We start from the raw sequence: 18,544 nt of genomic DNA on the forward strand, positions 1-18,544 counted from the left end.
ACCTATAACACCTATACACCTTGGTGGTTTCACTCACCAACACTTATTGATTGACTTTGTCCCCTTGGTTCAGCAGTTCTGATTTCTTGTCATTTCGTTGACCCCTGACACTGAGCTCAGTTTCCCTACGGCTCTGTGCTCCAATCCCTCTTTCCAATGCGTCAATACTCATCTAGGGTTTTTCCTTCTCAGAACTGTTCAATGCCCTTCCTTAGCAAATCCACTTACAGAGGCATAGGAGATGTCAAAACAAGTTAGTGTAAAAACTTCAGAGGAGTTTGTAGGGGGCCAGGTTTCTGAGCTCAGATGTGGGAGGAAGGCCTTTGAGTTTGACTCAAAAGCTGTGTTCTCCCCACATGCTTAAAGACCAGCAAAGGTCAAGAACCACAGACAAATGGGGACTACAGGGACATTCCTAACCAACCAGGGCTTTGGGGCATGGTGACTGGGTGCTGTATATAAAATCAAGTCCTGGCTTCAGCTCTGGTAGTCATGAGACTCTTGGCATCTTCCCGTTTCCCTGTGTCTCAGGGTCTTTCCCTTCATAACAATTATGCAATAGTATCTGCCCCACGGGAACGCAGCTGGTATGAAATTGAATTTTCTCTGGTGTTTGAGATAAAATGGTAGCATGGCCTTCACTAGACTCCTGGTTACGCTCATCCCAGAAGTCACCTCCCTGCTCGGTGCTGGGCTCCTATGAAGCATTTCCTACTCTATCTTGTCCACTGAAGCTGAGCTCCAACAGGATGAACACAGAGAGTGGAAGTTTCTCAGTGGGGCTGTTCATACACATGTGAGCACCCCACCAGCCTCTGGCAGGCGATGCCTTCTCAAGGTAACTTAGAGACACAGAGGTACCGTATAATCTTCTGAAGATTACTTTAAGTTTGCTTTAACGTGGTACAGATCACGGAAAAACACGTTTTAAAAAATCACAAGAGCTTTATCAGCTTCAGAACATAAGGATAGAAAGTATTACACTTCAATGCTAAAATTTCAAATTTGCAAAAATACAAATTAGAGTAAGTTGCAATAGTCATATGGAAGGGTTCTGGGAAAACAAACAGGCTTGACAGGTGTGTTTACTTTGCACTTGGACACATTGCATATTCTACAGGGAAATATGTTGAATCCTACATTTTTCTTCCATTTTGTACACGTCAAAAGCAGTCTCTTTGTAGGAAAAGGAAAGTCGCCTTAACTGTTGTGCCAATATCTTACATTGATTATTCCAGTATTAGAGTAAAATGGAAGACAGAGGGGTGTGAGGTCAAAAATGTAGTGAGCCCCAGAGGTTCAGAGCACATGTTTCCACTGCAGAGGACCCAGGCTGTGTTCCCACGTGTGCTAACCATCTGGGGCTCGATCATTCTCTTTTGGCCTCTGTGGACACTACATATATATGTAGTGCACCTCAATACATGTATCTAAATGCTCACACACATAAAGTTAAACAAAAAGACAGCGAAACGATTTTATTGTGGATAGTGGCAGGATGCATGAGAAAATTCTCAAAAGGATTTTCCGTTTTGAGCAGGGTGGGCAGCTTGGGTCACCTTTGGGATTCAGCACATAGATTCCAAGTAGCAATTGAAAAATGTAAAACAATTCAAGTTTTTAAAAACTCTATCTCTACTAGGAAGAGGGATTTCACGAAAACACTCTATCCCCAGCAGACAAAGAGTTGAGCAGGTGGTGTTTTCCTTCTCTCCCGCGCTCTCTCTCAAGCCTAATAAGAAGACACTAATATTCTTATTTTTAGAAGCTGGAAGTAATTTGATAGGGCTCTTTATAGGAGCTGCTCTTTTGGAAGACATCTTTGAAATAGCTCTAATTGACGATAATTACTCTCAGATAAATAACAAGCAATATGCCTTCAGAAATTAAACTGTCAATGACAAGCCCTACCTTAAGGTGCGATTTTGAAAATTATGTTGACCCATTGGCACATCCTGCAATTAAAAACAAAGAAACTCAATTAGTGTCGAAAGCATCTCTCAGGAAGAAGGGGGCCATGATCCTGAGATGGTACGCGTTTCTTCTTTTATCATGGTGAGTATGGTTTGAGTAACTACGTGATAACCCATATGAGGAAGAGGGCTTATCATAAATGTTGATGTAATGCACAAAATTGGATATTGGGGTGCTGGGAGTAACAACATGATTTTGCTTTTTAAAAGTTTGCAATCTTGAAATGTTTAGATTTTGCTTTAAATGGTGACCCCCCCCCCCAGAAGCCCTCAAAAGAGTTGTTGTAAGCTTGCAGTCACCTGGAAATATCACACAAATAACAGATGGTCTTTAAAACATGAGAGGAGCTCCAAACATTCGCTGTCCATCCAGGGACTGATCCCTGAACCAGATCATAAGGAATGGCACCACGGGTTCAATGTGTGGACTCAAGGGACAATGGGACAGATGGAAGAAATATCACATGACCAATTGGAAGTTCCAGAAAGAGTGGAAGGGAGACACGGGTCAGGGCTGGCCCTCACTGCGTAATAGCAGCAAGAGTTCAAAAGCCAAAAGACCACAGGGACACTGTGGAATTAATGTAAAAGCTGGAACAGTGAATTCAAAGAAACTTGGCTTCACGCTTCTTGTGACTGGGAACATTGATTTTAATTGGCAACTGGACACAGGAGTCCGGAGATGCCTGTTGTAAGTGCCCAAAGGGCTGGAACACAGAGGATGCTGCAGGCCTCCCACAATGGACCCCTCTCCTGATGATTTCACCCTGACGTCAGCTCCCAACGCCAACTGCAGCCTCCGGTTCCGACAGCTTCAGGCTTGCACAACCACCCATGGTCTTCCTTGTTGGATGGAAGTATGCAGAAGACACGTCAACTTGATGGTGGTTATAGAAAGGTCTTAATTTTCCATCTTAAACAACCCGACTTCCCATGCAGTGGTCACCTCAGTGAATCACCATTCTCCAGCTGTGGGATGCACTGGGGGGCGCGGACCCATGCCACCATCAAGTCTCCTTTGCTCCCCCTTCCAGGATGGCCGTGAGTGTGCTACTCACGGTGTCTGCTGGAGTCTCAGCGGGAGAGGACACTGCTCTGCCTTGGGGACTCTGCACTCCTGCTCCGTCACTCCAAAGCATACATCCTTGTCGCAATCCTCGCTAGTTTAAGACACCCCGAAAGGGTCACGTGAACTCTTCACCCTGTCATCCCACCTTAGACAGCTTCCTTTCGCCATGGTTGATGACTCCCAATCACACCCACCTTCCCTCCATCCCCAGCAGACGCCGCCGCACTCAATCCCCTGAGGGACTTGACTTTGCCCTCCTGCCTGCTCTTTCTGGTCTGTTCTGTTCTTTCCCCTGAGACTTTCACACTCATCTGCCTAGGGCAGACACCATTTACTCCCTGATCCACTTAAGTTTACCTTCCTCACGGGACTTACTGTACTTGAAGTAACCTTATTCATTTATCTTGCTCCACTGTGATCTCCCCTGCCCATTAGAAGGGAAACTCTAGGGACCTGCCCCACCCTGTCTCTGCTGAATGACCAGTCACAAGCTTCTGCTGCTTTACCTCGATTTTTAAGTTAAGTATAGAACAACAATGAATGACAAAAGAGTCCGTGGATTTGGTAGAGAGCAAGGAGGGATACACGGAAAGAGGGAATGTTGTAATTATAGGATAATCTCAAAAATGAAAGAAACAATGTAAGAACTGTAGAGAAGTTGTAGAAACAGATGCGATTAGCCTATAGGTTCCACCTGCTGGACTTAAGGGTTTGTTGCCAGACTCTGAGGCCCGGGGAAGAGGACAGATGGGAATTTGCCTTCCACCTGACATCTCCACGCTCCTTCTCAGCCAGTGAGAATCATGAAGGACTGCATTTTATCTCAACTGCATCCTAATCAGTCAGCCACTACACATGGAACTGGATGTGGTTTTAGGACTGAAATAACGGTTGGGGCTATGTTAACCATCTAACTGTGTTTACTCTTCCTGCTCCCTCTGGATCTATTTTCCATAGTCTTTTCTGCATCTTACTGCACAAATCCCCATGGTGAAGACCTTTGGTATCTGTGGCTGAAACCAGAACAGGGACGCACAGCGATGGGGCAGGTCTGCACATCTGGAATTGGAGCAGTCCTGGCCATGCCCATGAGTAGCCATCTGCCTTCATATCTACTCCTGTTAAAATGCTCATGGTATTCTACCTCATAAGACAAAAAAGAACTTGGTTAAACAGTCTTGTCACAGACAGCTGTATAAATAATGATATGCTAGGCTTGTGTTGGATTCAAAGGCCCCATGGACTCAGAGGTCACCATCACTGCAGACAAGCATTTTGGCTGGAGATGCCCAATCTTTTGCTGTAGGAGGAGCCCACAGTCCTCCTACCATAACTATGGCTCTGAGGCAGGCTTACCGTGGTGCTAATCTTCCCGTTCTCTGTGGTCATGCTATCCCTGTGGTGCAGATGTGCGAAGGGCTTGGCTGCTCCCCAGGACTCCAAGTACCGGGTCATGCGGACAGATGCCCTCATCTTGGCTCCATCTAGGGTGTGGCGGGGTCTGAAGAGGTGCTGGGGACTCCGTCGCTCTCCCTTGGGAGGAGAAACAGAGTCATGACTGGTACATTCCAACCTCGCCCTCCCTCCCTGGTCCAGCTCCAGTTTCACTGGACCAAGTCAATTGCTTTCTCTCTACATAGCAAAACTCAATTAGTGAAAGTGGTAGGTATATTAGTGGATGATAATTCATGAAGTCAACCAACCCTTCAGCCCAACTTGGATCCGCTCTAGTTTGTTTTGTTGGTTTTATAACTAGGTTTGGCTGCGCTGGTCATATTGGCGGTGGCTGCATGTACCTATAATTTGTGGCTCTTGGCCTGAACACATCTTCCTGTCACTTATCCACTGCTTGCCATTCATGATACTCATGTTGACCTCTAGGTCAACAGTGAAACTAATTACAAGTATGGGCTACAGGGAAGCCATCGCAGACAAATGCCCATGGATCTGATCTTGATTTTGTGAACTTGGGTGACATGGCTCGGATGCCCATATCCCTGCATTCTTCACCATTTACCAGCGGTGTCGCCTGGAGACAGTTATACCACTGCCCAGGGCATCAGGGTCCTATGATGGATGATGATACCCATCTGACAGGAATTTGAGAGAGATGAACAGCACTGAAAGCCCCGAGTCCCTGGATCTCCTCTAACAGGCGGCATGAACACAAGACGAGACAGACAGCACCTCCCTGCTGATTATTTCCCAGGCCATGGGCTCTTTTGGCACACAAAGGAAGCAGGTCTGTATGTATCTACGTTTTCACACAAATGAATTGTGAGATTTACTTGCTAATCCTGAAAATTTTTCTCCCTTTTATTCCACACAATTATCACCTGATGAGATTTTAATGTTTGATGACTTCATTAAGAATCTCTGTTTCTTCTCAACTCACAGGTTTCAAGGCTGTGCACAGAGAGCCTTTTACAGGTGGCACTGTGCAACATGACAGACCTCTATAATAATCCTGACCGGCACCCTTCATCCATCCCATCAGCACATAAAGAGAGACAATACATTTCAACTGTCTTCTGAATAAGCACTGGAATTCATTGTTACAAAACGTCTTCTATAATCAAGCCATTGATTGCATTTAAAGTGGTTTTGAGGGTGAAGATTTAGCCAGTTCTTAGCTAAAAGCATCACCTGCAACGATGTTTTCACTACCTGCTCCCCAATCACAGAAATAATGAGCTAATTATCTACACTGTAGAGTGGTACTGACCTTGGGGTTGATTACAAAGTAGGTTTTCACCAAGTGCTGTTTTAAATACGGGTCCCTTATTTCACCATCTCCTTCCTCCACTTTGTAAGCCCCGTTCAAGTGCTCCAGGGTGACTGAAGAAATGTGAACGCGTCTGAAATGGAATTTTAGACATAGATGTAAAGAAAGATTTTCTGTTTGCTTGCGGCTTGGGAAATAATTTCTCTTCTAGTGAAGGAAAACCAGTGTGTTCTCTGAAATACTGACTTTAATGGGAGTTTGTGTTGGGCTGGCCATTACTGTAAAGAATGGCACCTAGAGGTCCTCAGACACCAACACTTGTAGATCCTCTGTGCTCACAGAAACCTGCACAGCAGGTGTGGCGAACCTCAGCAGAAAATACTGGATGATAACTCATTTTCATGGAAGTATCTGTCAAAATCTGCATCTGGGCTGTGAGAGTAGAAGTGTTGGCTGTGTGAAAGCGTGGATTTCCTCCTCAGTGTTTCTTCTTGTGTGCCTCGGAATCACGGCCCTCACATGTGGGAGTCACATGGCTGACATTTAACCACAAGTGGATTCTGTGGCTGCTTATGGAACTTAGTCTACTGCTGGTAGATGTACCAGTTCTAGAGCGACGCCAAGCCTGCACTGCATCATTCAACGGCAGCTCAGATCAACATCTGTAAATCGGCAAACAAAGAAAGGCTTAGAGTGTACTATGTGGTATCTGCAATGCTTGGATAAAGCCTTCAGAGGTTTGTAGAATTGGTGTTTGAGTTTGTGTGTGTGTTGCTAGGGAGGACGCCTAGAGGCTTATTTATTTATATTTTTACATTATAAGTAAGCCTCTAGCACTATCCTGAGAACAAGGCCAAGTGATTTTTGCAAGAGGCCACTGGACACAGATTATCATGATACCAACACAGGTAAGAGTAGCCATCTAAACCTCAGCAAGCTGGTATTAGCTGGTTGACCTGGTCTGTCTAGTTGAGCCACCAGCTTGAAGAGAGAAATTCAAGGTTTGTCTTACCCGGGGACTCCTCCAGCTTCCATGTGGTTGGCCAAAGTGACGTCATGAGACCACACATCGTACTGCCACTTCTGGAGACCAATCACACCGCACAGGACGTTCCCAGAATGCACTCCTACACGCATGTTGATGTCAACCCCTGTAGCATCCCTCACTTTCCTAAAGAGAGGAGAAGTGTGCATAGCTCACTAGTGCCATATTATTCCTTTGGCGCACAGCCAATCTCCCTGCATGTTATTATTCAACCTCTCAGACTTTGGGCAATGTACCATAGACCCTTCCATGGCAGAGGACCACTACTTGCTGTTTCGGAGCAAGAGGAAGGGTAGCATCTTCTAAACGCTCCAGGAGTGGACCCAAAGCTCCAGGCTCTGCTTGGAGTGGTCAGTAGTGACAAGGCATTCGGGCCACTGTTTTCATGTCCCCAGTTAACATGCATCCAGAACTGATCCACTGTGAGTGACTTCCTGCTGTGTTCAAACCCAAATGTCTGCATATCACTGTCTTGCAGCATCAGACCCCATTTCAAATACCATCTTCAATTCTTAACATGCATGCCCCTGATAAACATATTCTGCTAGCAGAGGCACAATAACTTATTTGAGAACTTAATAACTTCAGCTCAAATATGGATATGTAAGAAATAATCATTTAAGGTTAAATCTTATCAACTGAATATATTCTTTAATTAAAAAGGAAAATAATTTTAAAGGCTTTAACAATATATTATGAAGAAGAATGCAATTAAAGATTGTCTCTGATATTTTATGACTGTTGACAGAGGCCAGTGAAGAACTCCCCTGACATGGAGACAGAAGTGTTGGGCAGTGCTGGCTTCTATCATTCATTACTTAAGATATTATTACAAAAGAAGTGTCCAGGAAGATGATCCCAGAGCTTGGGTAGAACCCCCCCCCCAGGGGAAACGAGGAAGGGAACAGAGATCGACAGCAGCACATTGCAGAAAACAGATGGTTCCCATCACTCGTCACAGTAAAGCAAAGCATTAGCATCACACAATGGCCTGGGGTGTGGCATAATGATGGTAGCAGGGCATGCCAAAACTGCCACGAAATGGGCTACTGATGTAGTTTCCCCAAAGGGTAACCCTTCACTAGACTTCCTGACTCATGCTTCAATAATGGGAATACAAAGGCTGCTTTTTCGTGCGAGAGAGAAAGAGAACACAGAATTCCCAGAATGGCTGAGAGACACCAAGGCTGTCACCCATTCTTGGGGGGCTAAAAGAGCAAACTGCTTTTATCGCCTCATCCATCGTACCTGAGACCAACAGGTAATTTACAACACAATGTGGAGCCCGTGAGAGGAGTCTGTGTGAACCACTTCAGAAACCAACAAATTATTAACTCAGTTTCTCTGAAACCAGTGGTTGATAACAATGCCCCTGAGCGCTGGTGCCAGCCATTCTCTGGACTGAGGACCCCTCACGCCAAGAGATCTGTTTCCTCATATTTACCCCTAGGTGTACAGTTAGTGCCCACGTATGGAAAACAGAAATAGCTGCAGGAGAGAAATACAACCCCAAACCGTTCTGCACGAGAGCGGTGCTTCCGAGGGATGCACTTACTTTATGGCTTCGCACATATCCAGTCCCATTTTCACACAGTTCTTGGCGTGGTTGGGGAGAGATATAGGGAGTCCGGAAACACAGTAATAGCAGTCTCCTAAAATTTTAATTCTCATGCATTCATTCTCCTGGAAGAAGAAAGCGGAAGACCTCATTTGCATGGTGCTCTCACAGTGATTCACATTTGCTGAATGGCACCCATTGCTAGCCCTGCTGACTCAGCTCCCGAGGACAGGGCGTGTGGAGAGAGGGATGAGAAGATGGGCTTCCTTCATTGCCCAGTGAGAACAGGACAACCCTCTCCACACGCCACATGCCCGTTTCCAAAGCAGGAGGAATGATGGAGAGGGGAAGGGCATACAGAGAGGGTTGTGGGAGAGTTTCCCCTGAAAAGCAGAGGGGGATTGTTCTCTGCAGGACAAATGAGGACTCTGTGGAGATTAGCATCACCCAGACCAGGACGGGACAGTTAGACTTAAACTGCTATTCTATGTTGGGGCTTTCTTTTTTATTTTTAACTTGCAGAAGACTCCTATGTACGGACATATATTGTCTGAAAAATGTCTTCACCTGCCAATAAGCTACCATGTAACATGATTAATCATTTAGAATCCAGTTCTGTTATTAGGATAAATTTTTCTAATAAAAAGTCTGACCAGCTTAAGGATGGAGAGACAGCTCGGTGGTTAAGAGCAACCACTGCTCTTGCACAGGGCCTAGCATTAGTTCCTAGCATCTGTACCTGGTACCTCACAAACCCTGTAACTCCAGCTTCAGATCGTGATTCCCCTCTTATGCATCCAGAGACACGCATGTGTATATGATTCAATAAGTAATCCTAATAAACTAAAAACAAGAAAAGTCTGGCCAACTCATTTGCTTGTTTACGTTACATTCACATTAAGTATTGTAATTTGCATGACGATATTTAGGTCATCTCATTCATATGCATCCATCCTACCTTCCCTTCTTACCTTTGAAGCAGCTCTTTAGCAAAATAAAACAAAACCAAAAAATGTTCTAAACACAATCTATTTCCTCTGAGAATAGCACGGGTTTATAAATGAGCGGATATGACATCTCTGTAAGCATGTGTGCAGTTACTGGACGTTTCGGCATGTGTCTCTTCCTGACTAATAGTTCACAAGCCAGGACATACTTTCATGCTTATTTATAGCACCATTGATGACGTATTTAGTAATTCCAGTGTAGTGTCATAAACAAGAGAAAAGCAAATTACTCATTAGTCAGGCTCCTTGCACACTTCTTAAATGGCTGTAACCTTAAGCTGCTCAGCTTAAGTGACTTGCTTTGCCCAGTATTCATTCAGTGGGCTGGGCAGGCTGCTTGCTTAAGGTGCTCCATTTATGTTATTTAACTGTGTCATGATCTACCCATCTAGAATGGATCCTGTTTTTGACCACATCAGCTGGACTGCACTCAGACGAAGCCCAGACATTCTGAGAGGAAGTTACACTGTACCCTCCTATTCTGGGAAATAGTGTGTCATTCCAGATTCTTTTGTAGACACAATTCCTGTTGCCCGTATCTGTCACACGCAATAGAATCACTGCACATATAACTAGTCACAGTGAAACCACACTTGAAGACTAGGCTCTATTCCAGCATGACTGATCCCTGTGGGATGGGGAGATGTGAGTCCTAAGAGGCACACACAGCATAGACATGATCATGTGTACATGAGGGACGCTGCTTCCGGTCTGACCTTCTTCTACCTAACACCACCAGGCAATGCAATAAAAATGGGAGAATCCAAGTCATTAAGTTTCACCCTTTCTTTTTTTCTTTAAATGTTAACTTACAAAACTCAACATTTTCCTTTGAAAAGGAGGGAGGCAGAGCTATTCTTTCACTGAAATGTAACCTCCTTTCCCCGTGGGAGTGGAGGCACATGATAAGATAGCATACTCGGGGAGAGGCCCCACAGAGGACCATGCCCTCGTCTGTAGACACTGTTGGCAGTTGTTTAAAAATGACCGGCCCACGCAGAGCAACTCTTCTGCATCTTAGTAACGAATACTAGTAGATATAATGAAGGGTGCTGGGAAACCATTCAGAGGCAAAAATCAGGCTGAAAAGAAGCATGTAATGAAAAGCAAAGAGCTGGAAAAAAGAAATGTTTTCCACCCACATTTCACCAGCTCGAGGTCAGGTTTTTGTGAAATTTCCCATGTACACACTCACAGCACGACTGTGAACTGACGTGTCTGTGTAAGTGGCACAGAAGCTACCAGATGAAAGTGAGGCAATAGGAATTAAAGGGCTCGTACACAGGGCACACCACATACCTTAGGGTTTTCCAGAATCTTACTTAACTCTGCGAGGAGAGAATGATTAAACCTTCACATGGAAATGCCTCCCTAACATCCCAAGGGGCACAGGGTTGCCAAGAGAATCTCACTATTTTGAGTATAGAATTGTATGTAAGCAGACCACTAAAAATAGGCGAAAACACACAGAACTTGCATGCCAGGGCATCCTCCTGGACATGGCAAGTAAAACCAACAGGTTTTGCAAGCGTTCTCAAAGGAGAGAAAATGCGCCCGGATGTTTTACATCTTCGAGGTGAAACCCACCTTTGCAATTTGGTCAAATTTCCCGAAGAGCTCATTCAGCATGTGGACCAGTTCCCCCGGGGAGCAGTCACTCGCAAGTCGGGTGAACCCAACGATGTCAGCGTATAAGATGCTGTGGGAACAGGTGGGGAAGAGAACTTAAAAGTCTACATTACATTGTAAAGATGAGTCATGGCAAGTTCCTATTAGAACAGTGTAAATATTTCGTACTTAGTAGTTTCATGAGAAAGATGCTATTTCCTGGACAGGAAATGCATAAACCTTGAAATACATCACCATTTAAATATTTTTCTAGTGCTGCATTTAAAAATTATTTTTAATTTATTTTTTTATTCCTTTCTCATACATCATATCCAACCGCAGTTTCCCTGAGGACTTAGTGGGAAGAGACAAGCTGCCTCATCATACTGGTCCAGTTCCAGGCTTTTCGTTTCTTCTTCCTCCTCTCCTCCTGGTCTTCCCCCATGCCTGCCTTCCCACTCATGCAACCCAGGTTACCAGTGGAATGTCGGTCCCACTTGCACTGTCATGTGACTCGCGCTGTACAAACTCCTACAGTAGAAGCAACAGCTGCTAAAGTCCAATCCTGTGTGCACCAATTCAAATGAAAACAATTCAAAGCAATAATATTCCTTTCTAAAAAAGATTAATAATCGATTGGTCCTGCATCCTTTACTCTAGGCTTAGACTTCACTTGGGGTGACGCGTTAAACAAATCAAGACACCAGTGAGTGTTCAAAGGTGACTCGTGTTTAATACTGAAAAGGGGAATGGCAGACTGTTAGGAGAGAGGGACACGGGCAGGCAGGGAGGTGAGCGTCCAGGGAACTTCACTCTTTGGATGTGACAGCTTCGTTTGCATATGTGCAGATGAGTTGGGGTGACTGTGAGTTCCCCAAGAATAACCAGTGAGGTGTGCCAGTGTGTGCATCAACCCTTTCAAATATAAGAGCACAGTCCAGATGGTCACGAAGGCTTTATACATTGGCCTACACTCCTGCTTTGAGTCTGAACAGCCACTTAGTGAATCACTTGGTGAAGATGTTATGGCTTGAGATGTACCATAGAGTAGAAATAGTTATGAGGAAGGTTATTAAAACAAACAAACAAACAAATGCAGAACCCCAAAAAGCAAACTGTGGAAATTGGCAGCAACGTGGAGAGTTGGATCCATTGTGCATTGCTGGTGAAAGCGTAGGCGGGCACAGCCACTATGAAATACACTATGATAGCTCCTGAAAAATTTAACCCTGAGAACAACAAGATTTAGATGTGGCACTAAAGACTCAAGCAGATGTTGATGCATGAATGTCTGAATTTGCTTTATTCCCATGGAGGGGTGGAAACAACCCAAAAGTCCATCTGTGGACATATGGGAAGAGAAACTGTGATCTATACATACACTGTAATATTAGTCAGCCTGGGAAAGAAATGAAATCCCAGGAAATGCTGGACTTGAAGGCACAAAATGTCAAATGTTAAGTGATTACATTCCATGTTGCCTTAGACTAAAGCAGCCCTTGTAGGCAGAAGGCAAAATGGCGGGTGCTGGGTTGGGGGAGGAAGTCGGGGCTTGTTGATTTATGGGGATGGGAACCCCATGTACAATGAGGAAAAGGTTATGGAAATGATCAAGACAGTGGGAAAGCTCTGTGAACACTTCCTCCCACAGAACTATTCCCTTAGAAGTGGTTGAGCTGTAAAACATTGTGCCCATTTCACCACATCGAAAACAAAACTACGTGGTGCCAATCGTCTTCATTGCAGCCAGATCAGGACAGGACTCTGCAGCAGTAAAGCACAGGAGAGATGATTTCCTCTGTTGGGGGACAGGTGACTTCCACAGGCTTCTGAAGAGGCTGGCCTTTCTGTTCTGTTCACATGATCTCTCAAACCATGCCTACTTCCCTCCACCATCCCTTTAGAGGAACGTCTGGCAGAGGCTGAGCCATGTTCCAAGAGGAAGGATTGAGTTTGCTCACTCAGAGAAGGAGCACCTGATACAAAGAACTCTGGGAAAGGAACAGGTGAAGGTGGGTGAAGCCACTTCCTTCTCGTCTGTAACATCAGCTTTTCTGATGATTAGAACCTGAACTGAGCAAAGCAGCCCCAAGGCAGGCTGCCCGGAGATATCATAGGCTACCCCAGAAGAGCTTGCTTTTCAATAGAGAAATGAAAAGAGTAAGCAGAGACTGTGTTGCGGTATAGGAAACGGCGTGAAAGGAATCGTTAGGCTCTAAGCCAGCAGTTCTCAACCTTGTGAGCCGCGACACCTTTGGGGGTCAAATGATCCTTTCGCAGTGGTCATCTAAGACCAACAGAAAGCACAGATGTTTACATTACAATACCTAACAGCAAAACTACAATTGTGAGGTAGTAAAGAAAATAATTTCATGGTTGATGGTGGGTCACCACAACATGAGGAACTCTATTAAAGGGTTGCAGCGTCAGAAAGGTTGAGAACCACTGCTCTTAAGGCTCACACAGGGATGGGGTCTGGGGGGGGGGACGATCTAAGAATCATTATCACAAAGGTCATCCCGACAGTGCCCCATGGAAGCAGGCAGGCCACTGGAGCCTGAGCAAGGTCTGTGGTGGGGAGCAGTGGAGAGACATGGTTAGACACAGACGGAAGATGAACCACACACTGCAACTGATTCGATTTTGGCAGGGAGCATCCAAGAGAAGAAACTGAAGTTGAAGGGCAGTTCCGGGGTGAACTGTGTTTGGAATCTAGGTTCAGACGGATCGTGAGCTTGCCCAGGAAGAAGACCACTTTATCTTTGTTGGTTTTGTTGCTACCTTAAGCCCCCCGCTAGGTGAATGAGCACAGGCTGGGTTCCATGTCTTACAAAGAGAGTGACGTCCTGGGAGAGTGGAAAGAGCACATGGAGCCTCAAGAGTAACAGTATCGCTCATTTACAGATGAGGATAAACTCAGGAAAGAGAAGGAAGCATCAAGATTGTATTGGTACGAAGACTGACGTGTTCTCTCAGTAGGGCCTGCAGCCTGCATGGCCAACGCAACAAGGAACAGAAGAATCACACAGATCTGGAGACAGGAGAGCTGGACTGGGGAAGTTGGTATTAATTAGGTCTGTGGCTTGGTGGGGATTCACCCCAGAGTTTGGAAGCTGAGGACAAGGGAAACCAATCACAGTGAAGAAAAATTCTTTGTGTCCTGAGCTATGTAGGAAAGATGTAGTTTCAGACCGGCTGATAGGTAGGATTATGCAAAAATACACTTGTTTTTATTCTGCTTTCATTTGTTTTCCAATGTTGTGCCTGTGCTTGCTTAGGAACGACTGGGAAAGATCCAGAGAAAGGCGATCAAGGGTCAGAAGGACACCAACAGTTGCTGTCCTCAATAGAGAAATTGTTATTTTCATTAGTGCTAGGAAATGATTCTAGTAGGAATAAGCCCCATGTCTAATGGACACCAAAGCAGAGCTAGGAGGCAAACAGTTGATTTCTCTGGATGCCCAGCAACGGATTCCTTGTGCTGGTAGAATTGAACCGCCGTGCTGTGAGGATGTCTGGGCATCTGATGGTGAGGACCAGAGGAGCTGAGGCCTCTAGCTAACACCCCATGTGAACCATCCATGGAGGGCAGGAGCCACAAAGAAGGCAGGTCCTCTGGCGGCTGTATCTAACACCTGGCCTGAGTTTCACAGCAGAGTCCAAGCCTCAAACATCTGGACAAACATCTCTTAAGCTTCTAGCCCACGGATGCTGTGAGATGCTAGTGTCTGTGTTAGGCCACTAAATTTGGGGTGTTCTGGTAAACAAAAATTGATATGTAACACAGGTGGTATAAGGGGTTCATTCACTGCTTGAGGGTGCCATGCTGTCCATCAAGATGTCCAGTGACTGCTACGCCACCATGCTTTCCTTTGCAGGCTTTGATTAACCAAATGAATGCCTTGCAATCAGCTCCTGCAGTGGGAGGGGACTGCAGCCGTTGGGGAGGCAGAAAGCTGGCGAGAGGAAGCATTTGAATGGCACACCCCCAGACACCACAAGTGTTAACTTCTTGCTTCCTTAACTTTATAGATGAAATGCTTACACAGCCACAGGCAAACAGGGACTTTAAACAATTTTATTGCTTAGTGGGCCATAACTTTCTTTAAATAGACCTAGTTTCTCCCCTCACCCATTCAGTGTTTCTCACCGCAATTCCCATCCTGTCACCAGTGTTTCTCCTTTAGGTACTGTCTGGTGAAACGTGTTTCTTATTGCTTATTTATTTATGCCTATACTTGGGTCCTGTATGTTGCCGGCTCTGGGTACCTTTTTGTAAGATCTGGTGCCAAATGAGCCATGCATCTACGTTTCAGTGAAGTGTGTGTTTCATCTCGGATTTCAAAACTTTGATTTAAAACAGCCGGCCCGGGAGCCAGCAGCCTGTGATGAGAGTCCAGATTTGGAGAACGGACTGGGTTCCAGTTCTAGCAGATGCTCCCCAGCCGGGGTTGAGAGTCAAGATTTGGGGAAGAGGCTTTGGCCCACATCTAGCTGATGTTCAGATAAACATATCTGTGGCCCCAGATATACTGAAGTATGATTCAAGAATCTTCCCTGACACTAAAGATTAGCACCAAAGCTTAACAGATACAGCCGGGTAGATGTGCAGAGGACTGTGGGGACCAACAGAAAGCCTGGCATCATCACAATGAGTGCCGGAGAGAACAAATTCCTGATGGAGGTACCTGGGACGGAGAGAACAAGAGAGGAACACTAGCTATGCGGTGGCTTGTGGGTGGGGATGAAGGAATGAGTCTCCTTCCCAGCCTGAAGGGAGGGGCCTTCTATGTCACCTTCTACATCAGGGGCATTAGAGGTTTCATACATCTTCCCTCTTGGCTAGAATCCCACAGTGTTAGCTTGCTGGCTTCCAAGCACTATAATTCTAGGGATGACTCTCTGGGGGATATACTTACGACAACGTCTGTCTTGACAAAGCAGTTATTGCCATGAAAAATGTAAAGATCTGCATCAGGACCCTGTGGCCGTTGCCACTAGTTGGTCAACCCAATAATCCAGCCTCCCTGGAGTGCTGGCTTCATGGAGGCCCTGTAGCCAGGAAACACACCTGGGGGGGTTGACCTCTCAATAGGATTATACTGCAGTCTGACGGTGGGGGTTCTCAAAAAAAAAAAAAAAAAGACCTCACCATCCACCTCTTCTCTGTTCCTCTCCGTCACAGACAGAAAGTTTACAAACTATGTATCAACCCAATGAATGGAGCAGATTAAATTATATCACCCCAATGCGAAGGTTCCCAGCGACGTCAGAAGGGAAAGAGGAGTGGGCCCCACTGTACCATCAAAGGACAGGCAGTTACTGTGTGATGTGGCGCCCCGACTCCCCGTGCCGCTGAGGGCCTGCACGGTGCACCGTACCTCACGTTGGTGTGCCGCTTGACGTACAGGTTGTGGAAGTTGTTAGTGTTTTCCATCTGGCCAGCTTTGGGACCTTGCAACCTCTGGATGATCTCAGCTTTCATCTCCATGGCTATGTGAGCTGGCAGCAGGGAAAGCAGAAGGCGCTCCTGCGAGGAAGGGGAGAAAGGCAGCACACTTCAGACAGTGATGGGAGAGGCTGCCTGGCGGGGAAGCCATGCTCATCTGATGGAAAAAAAACCGTAACTCTTCCAGATGTCGGGCCATATCATTATATTCTTATTTACTGAACTCTCAATAAAAGTTTTCCACGTGGGTAATAAAAGAAGGTAAAGTTATTTCCCCAAGGATATTATTCATCTATTTTGATTCTAAAATAGAAAAGCAGGACTAATATTAAAAACCCAAAATACCAACAGACAACGTGAGATCAAAAAACATTCATTTCACCTTTCCGTTCATGTGTGTGATAAACCACAAGCTTCATTGCACTTGGGAAAGGCGGCTAATATCCCACACTCCCTGAAAAAGGAAGCCAAATATTTTCCAATATTTCATTTCCTCTATGATAAACACTGTCTCCTCTGGTGATCACCAACTACTGTGAAAATGGAGTCGGAAGTGGGAGTTTCTGCGAAGCACCATCCAGAAGAAGCTAAGAGCACCAGAGCGCATTAGTGAACACACTAGAAGTGAACCCTAGCATGTGAGCCAACTCTGACTTCCGTATATACCCATCTTAGTCAGGGGGCATTTTCCCACCCTCTGCAAGGAAAGAATCACATAAGGGCAATCATGGAACGTTTAAAGTCAACATAGAATAATTTAAATGCTAAACTATTGCATTTAAAACAACCAGTAGACTCCCCTATGTTAGTATGACCTCCTAGCCATGGCTCTTGACAACTGATTTTCTTGGTACCTTGCAGGCTCCAGGGTGGGCCCTCGGCTCTTAGTTAACAGGACCCTTCTGGTGGCCACAGTGTTAGATCTTAGTAAAAGTGAGTTTCTAAGAAAAGCTTGAGTTTAAAAACACAGGAATTTCCTTTAAATTTGTCTTTTTTCCACTTTTAAAGGTCAAACGGTACACAGCAATTGCTCAAGAGTGGCCCATCTCCTTCCTGGTAGTGACTGTAGCTCGTTCCTTTCCGGGTTCAGTCTCTGGGGTCTCAGTGATCTCCCATGTCCACCTGCTTCTGTTTCCAGGGTTCCTCTAAAGGGCCTCAGGAGCCCCCATTCTCTCACTCATTGGCAACCCCAGTCCCTCATCCCGCTTTCTGAGACCACCTACAGACTGAACTCAGATCCTCTATGAGGGGCCCACTTGGCTTAGTCTTTGTTCCATATTCTGTAATGAAGCATGCTATACCCCAAGCCAATCCCTCCTGGGGACACAGATTTCATGAGCAAAAAATGGAGAATCAAATATAGTGGCTTTTCTCTCCCACTCCAAGACTTATTTAACAACCAAATGTAAGTCACAATCTCTATTTTAAATCCGAAATGTAGATGAATGACCAACTTTTTAAAAAATGTACTGAAAAACTGCAGAAGATGAAATTCATATGTTATGTAAAACAGACCCGACTCTTTTGTTGTATTAAAGAATCTCTGTGGATTTAGAACACAGGGGAATGTTCGGGAGTGGGGCGTTGACACGGTTCTGTGAGCAAAGACGCTTTCCACAGGGCTTGATGACTGCAGTCTGGTCCCTGAGACCATGGTGGTGACACACCTCCCTCTTCCAAATACAATTTGAAGAATGCCATTAAAATATACTTCAGAGACAGTGGGTTTCAGTGCCGTTTCTCAGTGGGTAAAGGGCTTGCGTATAGTGAACTGAGCAGACAGTAAACATTTAAAGCTAATTCATTTTCCAAGCAAAGAATAAACTACTTGGATAAAAATTTTTAAATTTTCATCTGCTATGTGAGAATTTCACACATTTTTACTACCAATACTTTTTACTGTTTCTATCCCACTCTGCCCCTCCAAGTCCTCAAAGACCTCCCTATGTCCTCCTCCCAAGTTCATAACCTCTTCATTTTCCTTCCACAGTCCCCTGAGTCCAAGTAGTGTGGCCTGTATGTGCACATCTGTAGAGCCATCACTGTAGCATGGACAACTGTATGTTCACATCTGTAGAGCCATCACTGGAGCATGGATTTAGTATGTGCA

General features: G+C 45.3%; 1 protein-coding gene across 1 annotated transcript in view; it reads right to left on the bottom strand.

Moving 5' to 3' along the window:
• Window positions 1–18,544, bottom strand: part of Adcy2 (adenylate cyclase 2) — a 337,098-nt gene that overhangs the window by 81,745 nt on the left and 236,809 nt on the right. Inside the window, exons 6-12 of the mRNA XM_005356692.2 lie at window positions 16,367–16,515; window positions 10,965–11,076; window positions 8,368–8,495; window positions 6,780–6,938; window positions 5,768–5,900; window positions 4,399–4,575; window positions 1,912–1,955 (exon numbers count right to left, since the gene is read on the bottom strand). Of these exons, the coding sequence (XP_005356749.2) occupies window positions 1,912–1,955; window positions 4,399–4,575; window positions 5,768–5,900; window positions 6,780–6,938; window positions 8,368–8,495; window positions 10,965–11,076; window positions 16,367–16,515 (902 nt within the window). The remainder of the gene's footprint in view (window positions 1–1,911; window positions 1,956–4,398; window positions 4,576–5,767; window positions 5,901–6,779; window positions 6,939–8,367; window positions 8,496–10,964; window positions 11,077–16,366; window positions 16,516–18,544) is intronic.

The sequence above is a fragment of the Microtus ochrogaster genome, chromosome 19 (assembly GCF_000317375.1).
Source record: "Microtus ochrogaster isolate Prairie Vole_2 chromosome 19, MicOch1.0, whole genome shotgun sequence".
NCBI classification, from domain to species: Eukaryota; Metazoa; Chordata; class Mammalia; order Rodentia; family Cricetidae; genus Microtus; species Microtus ochrogaster.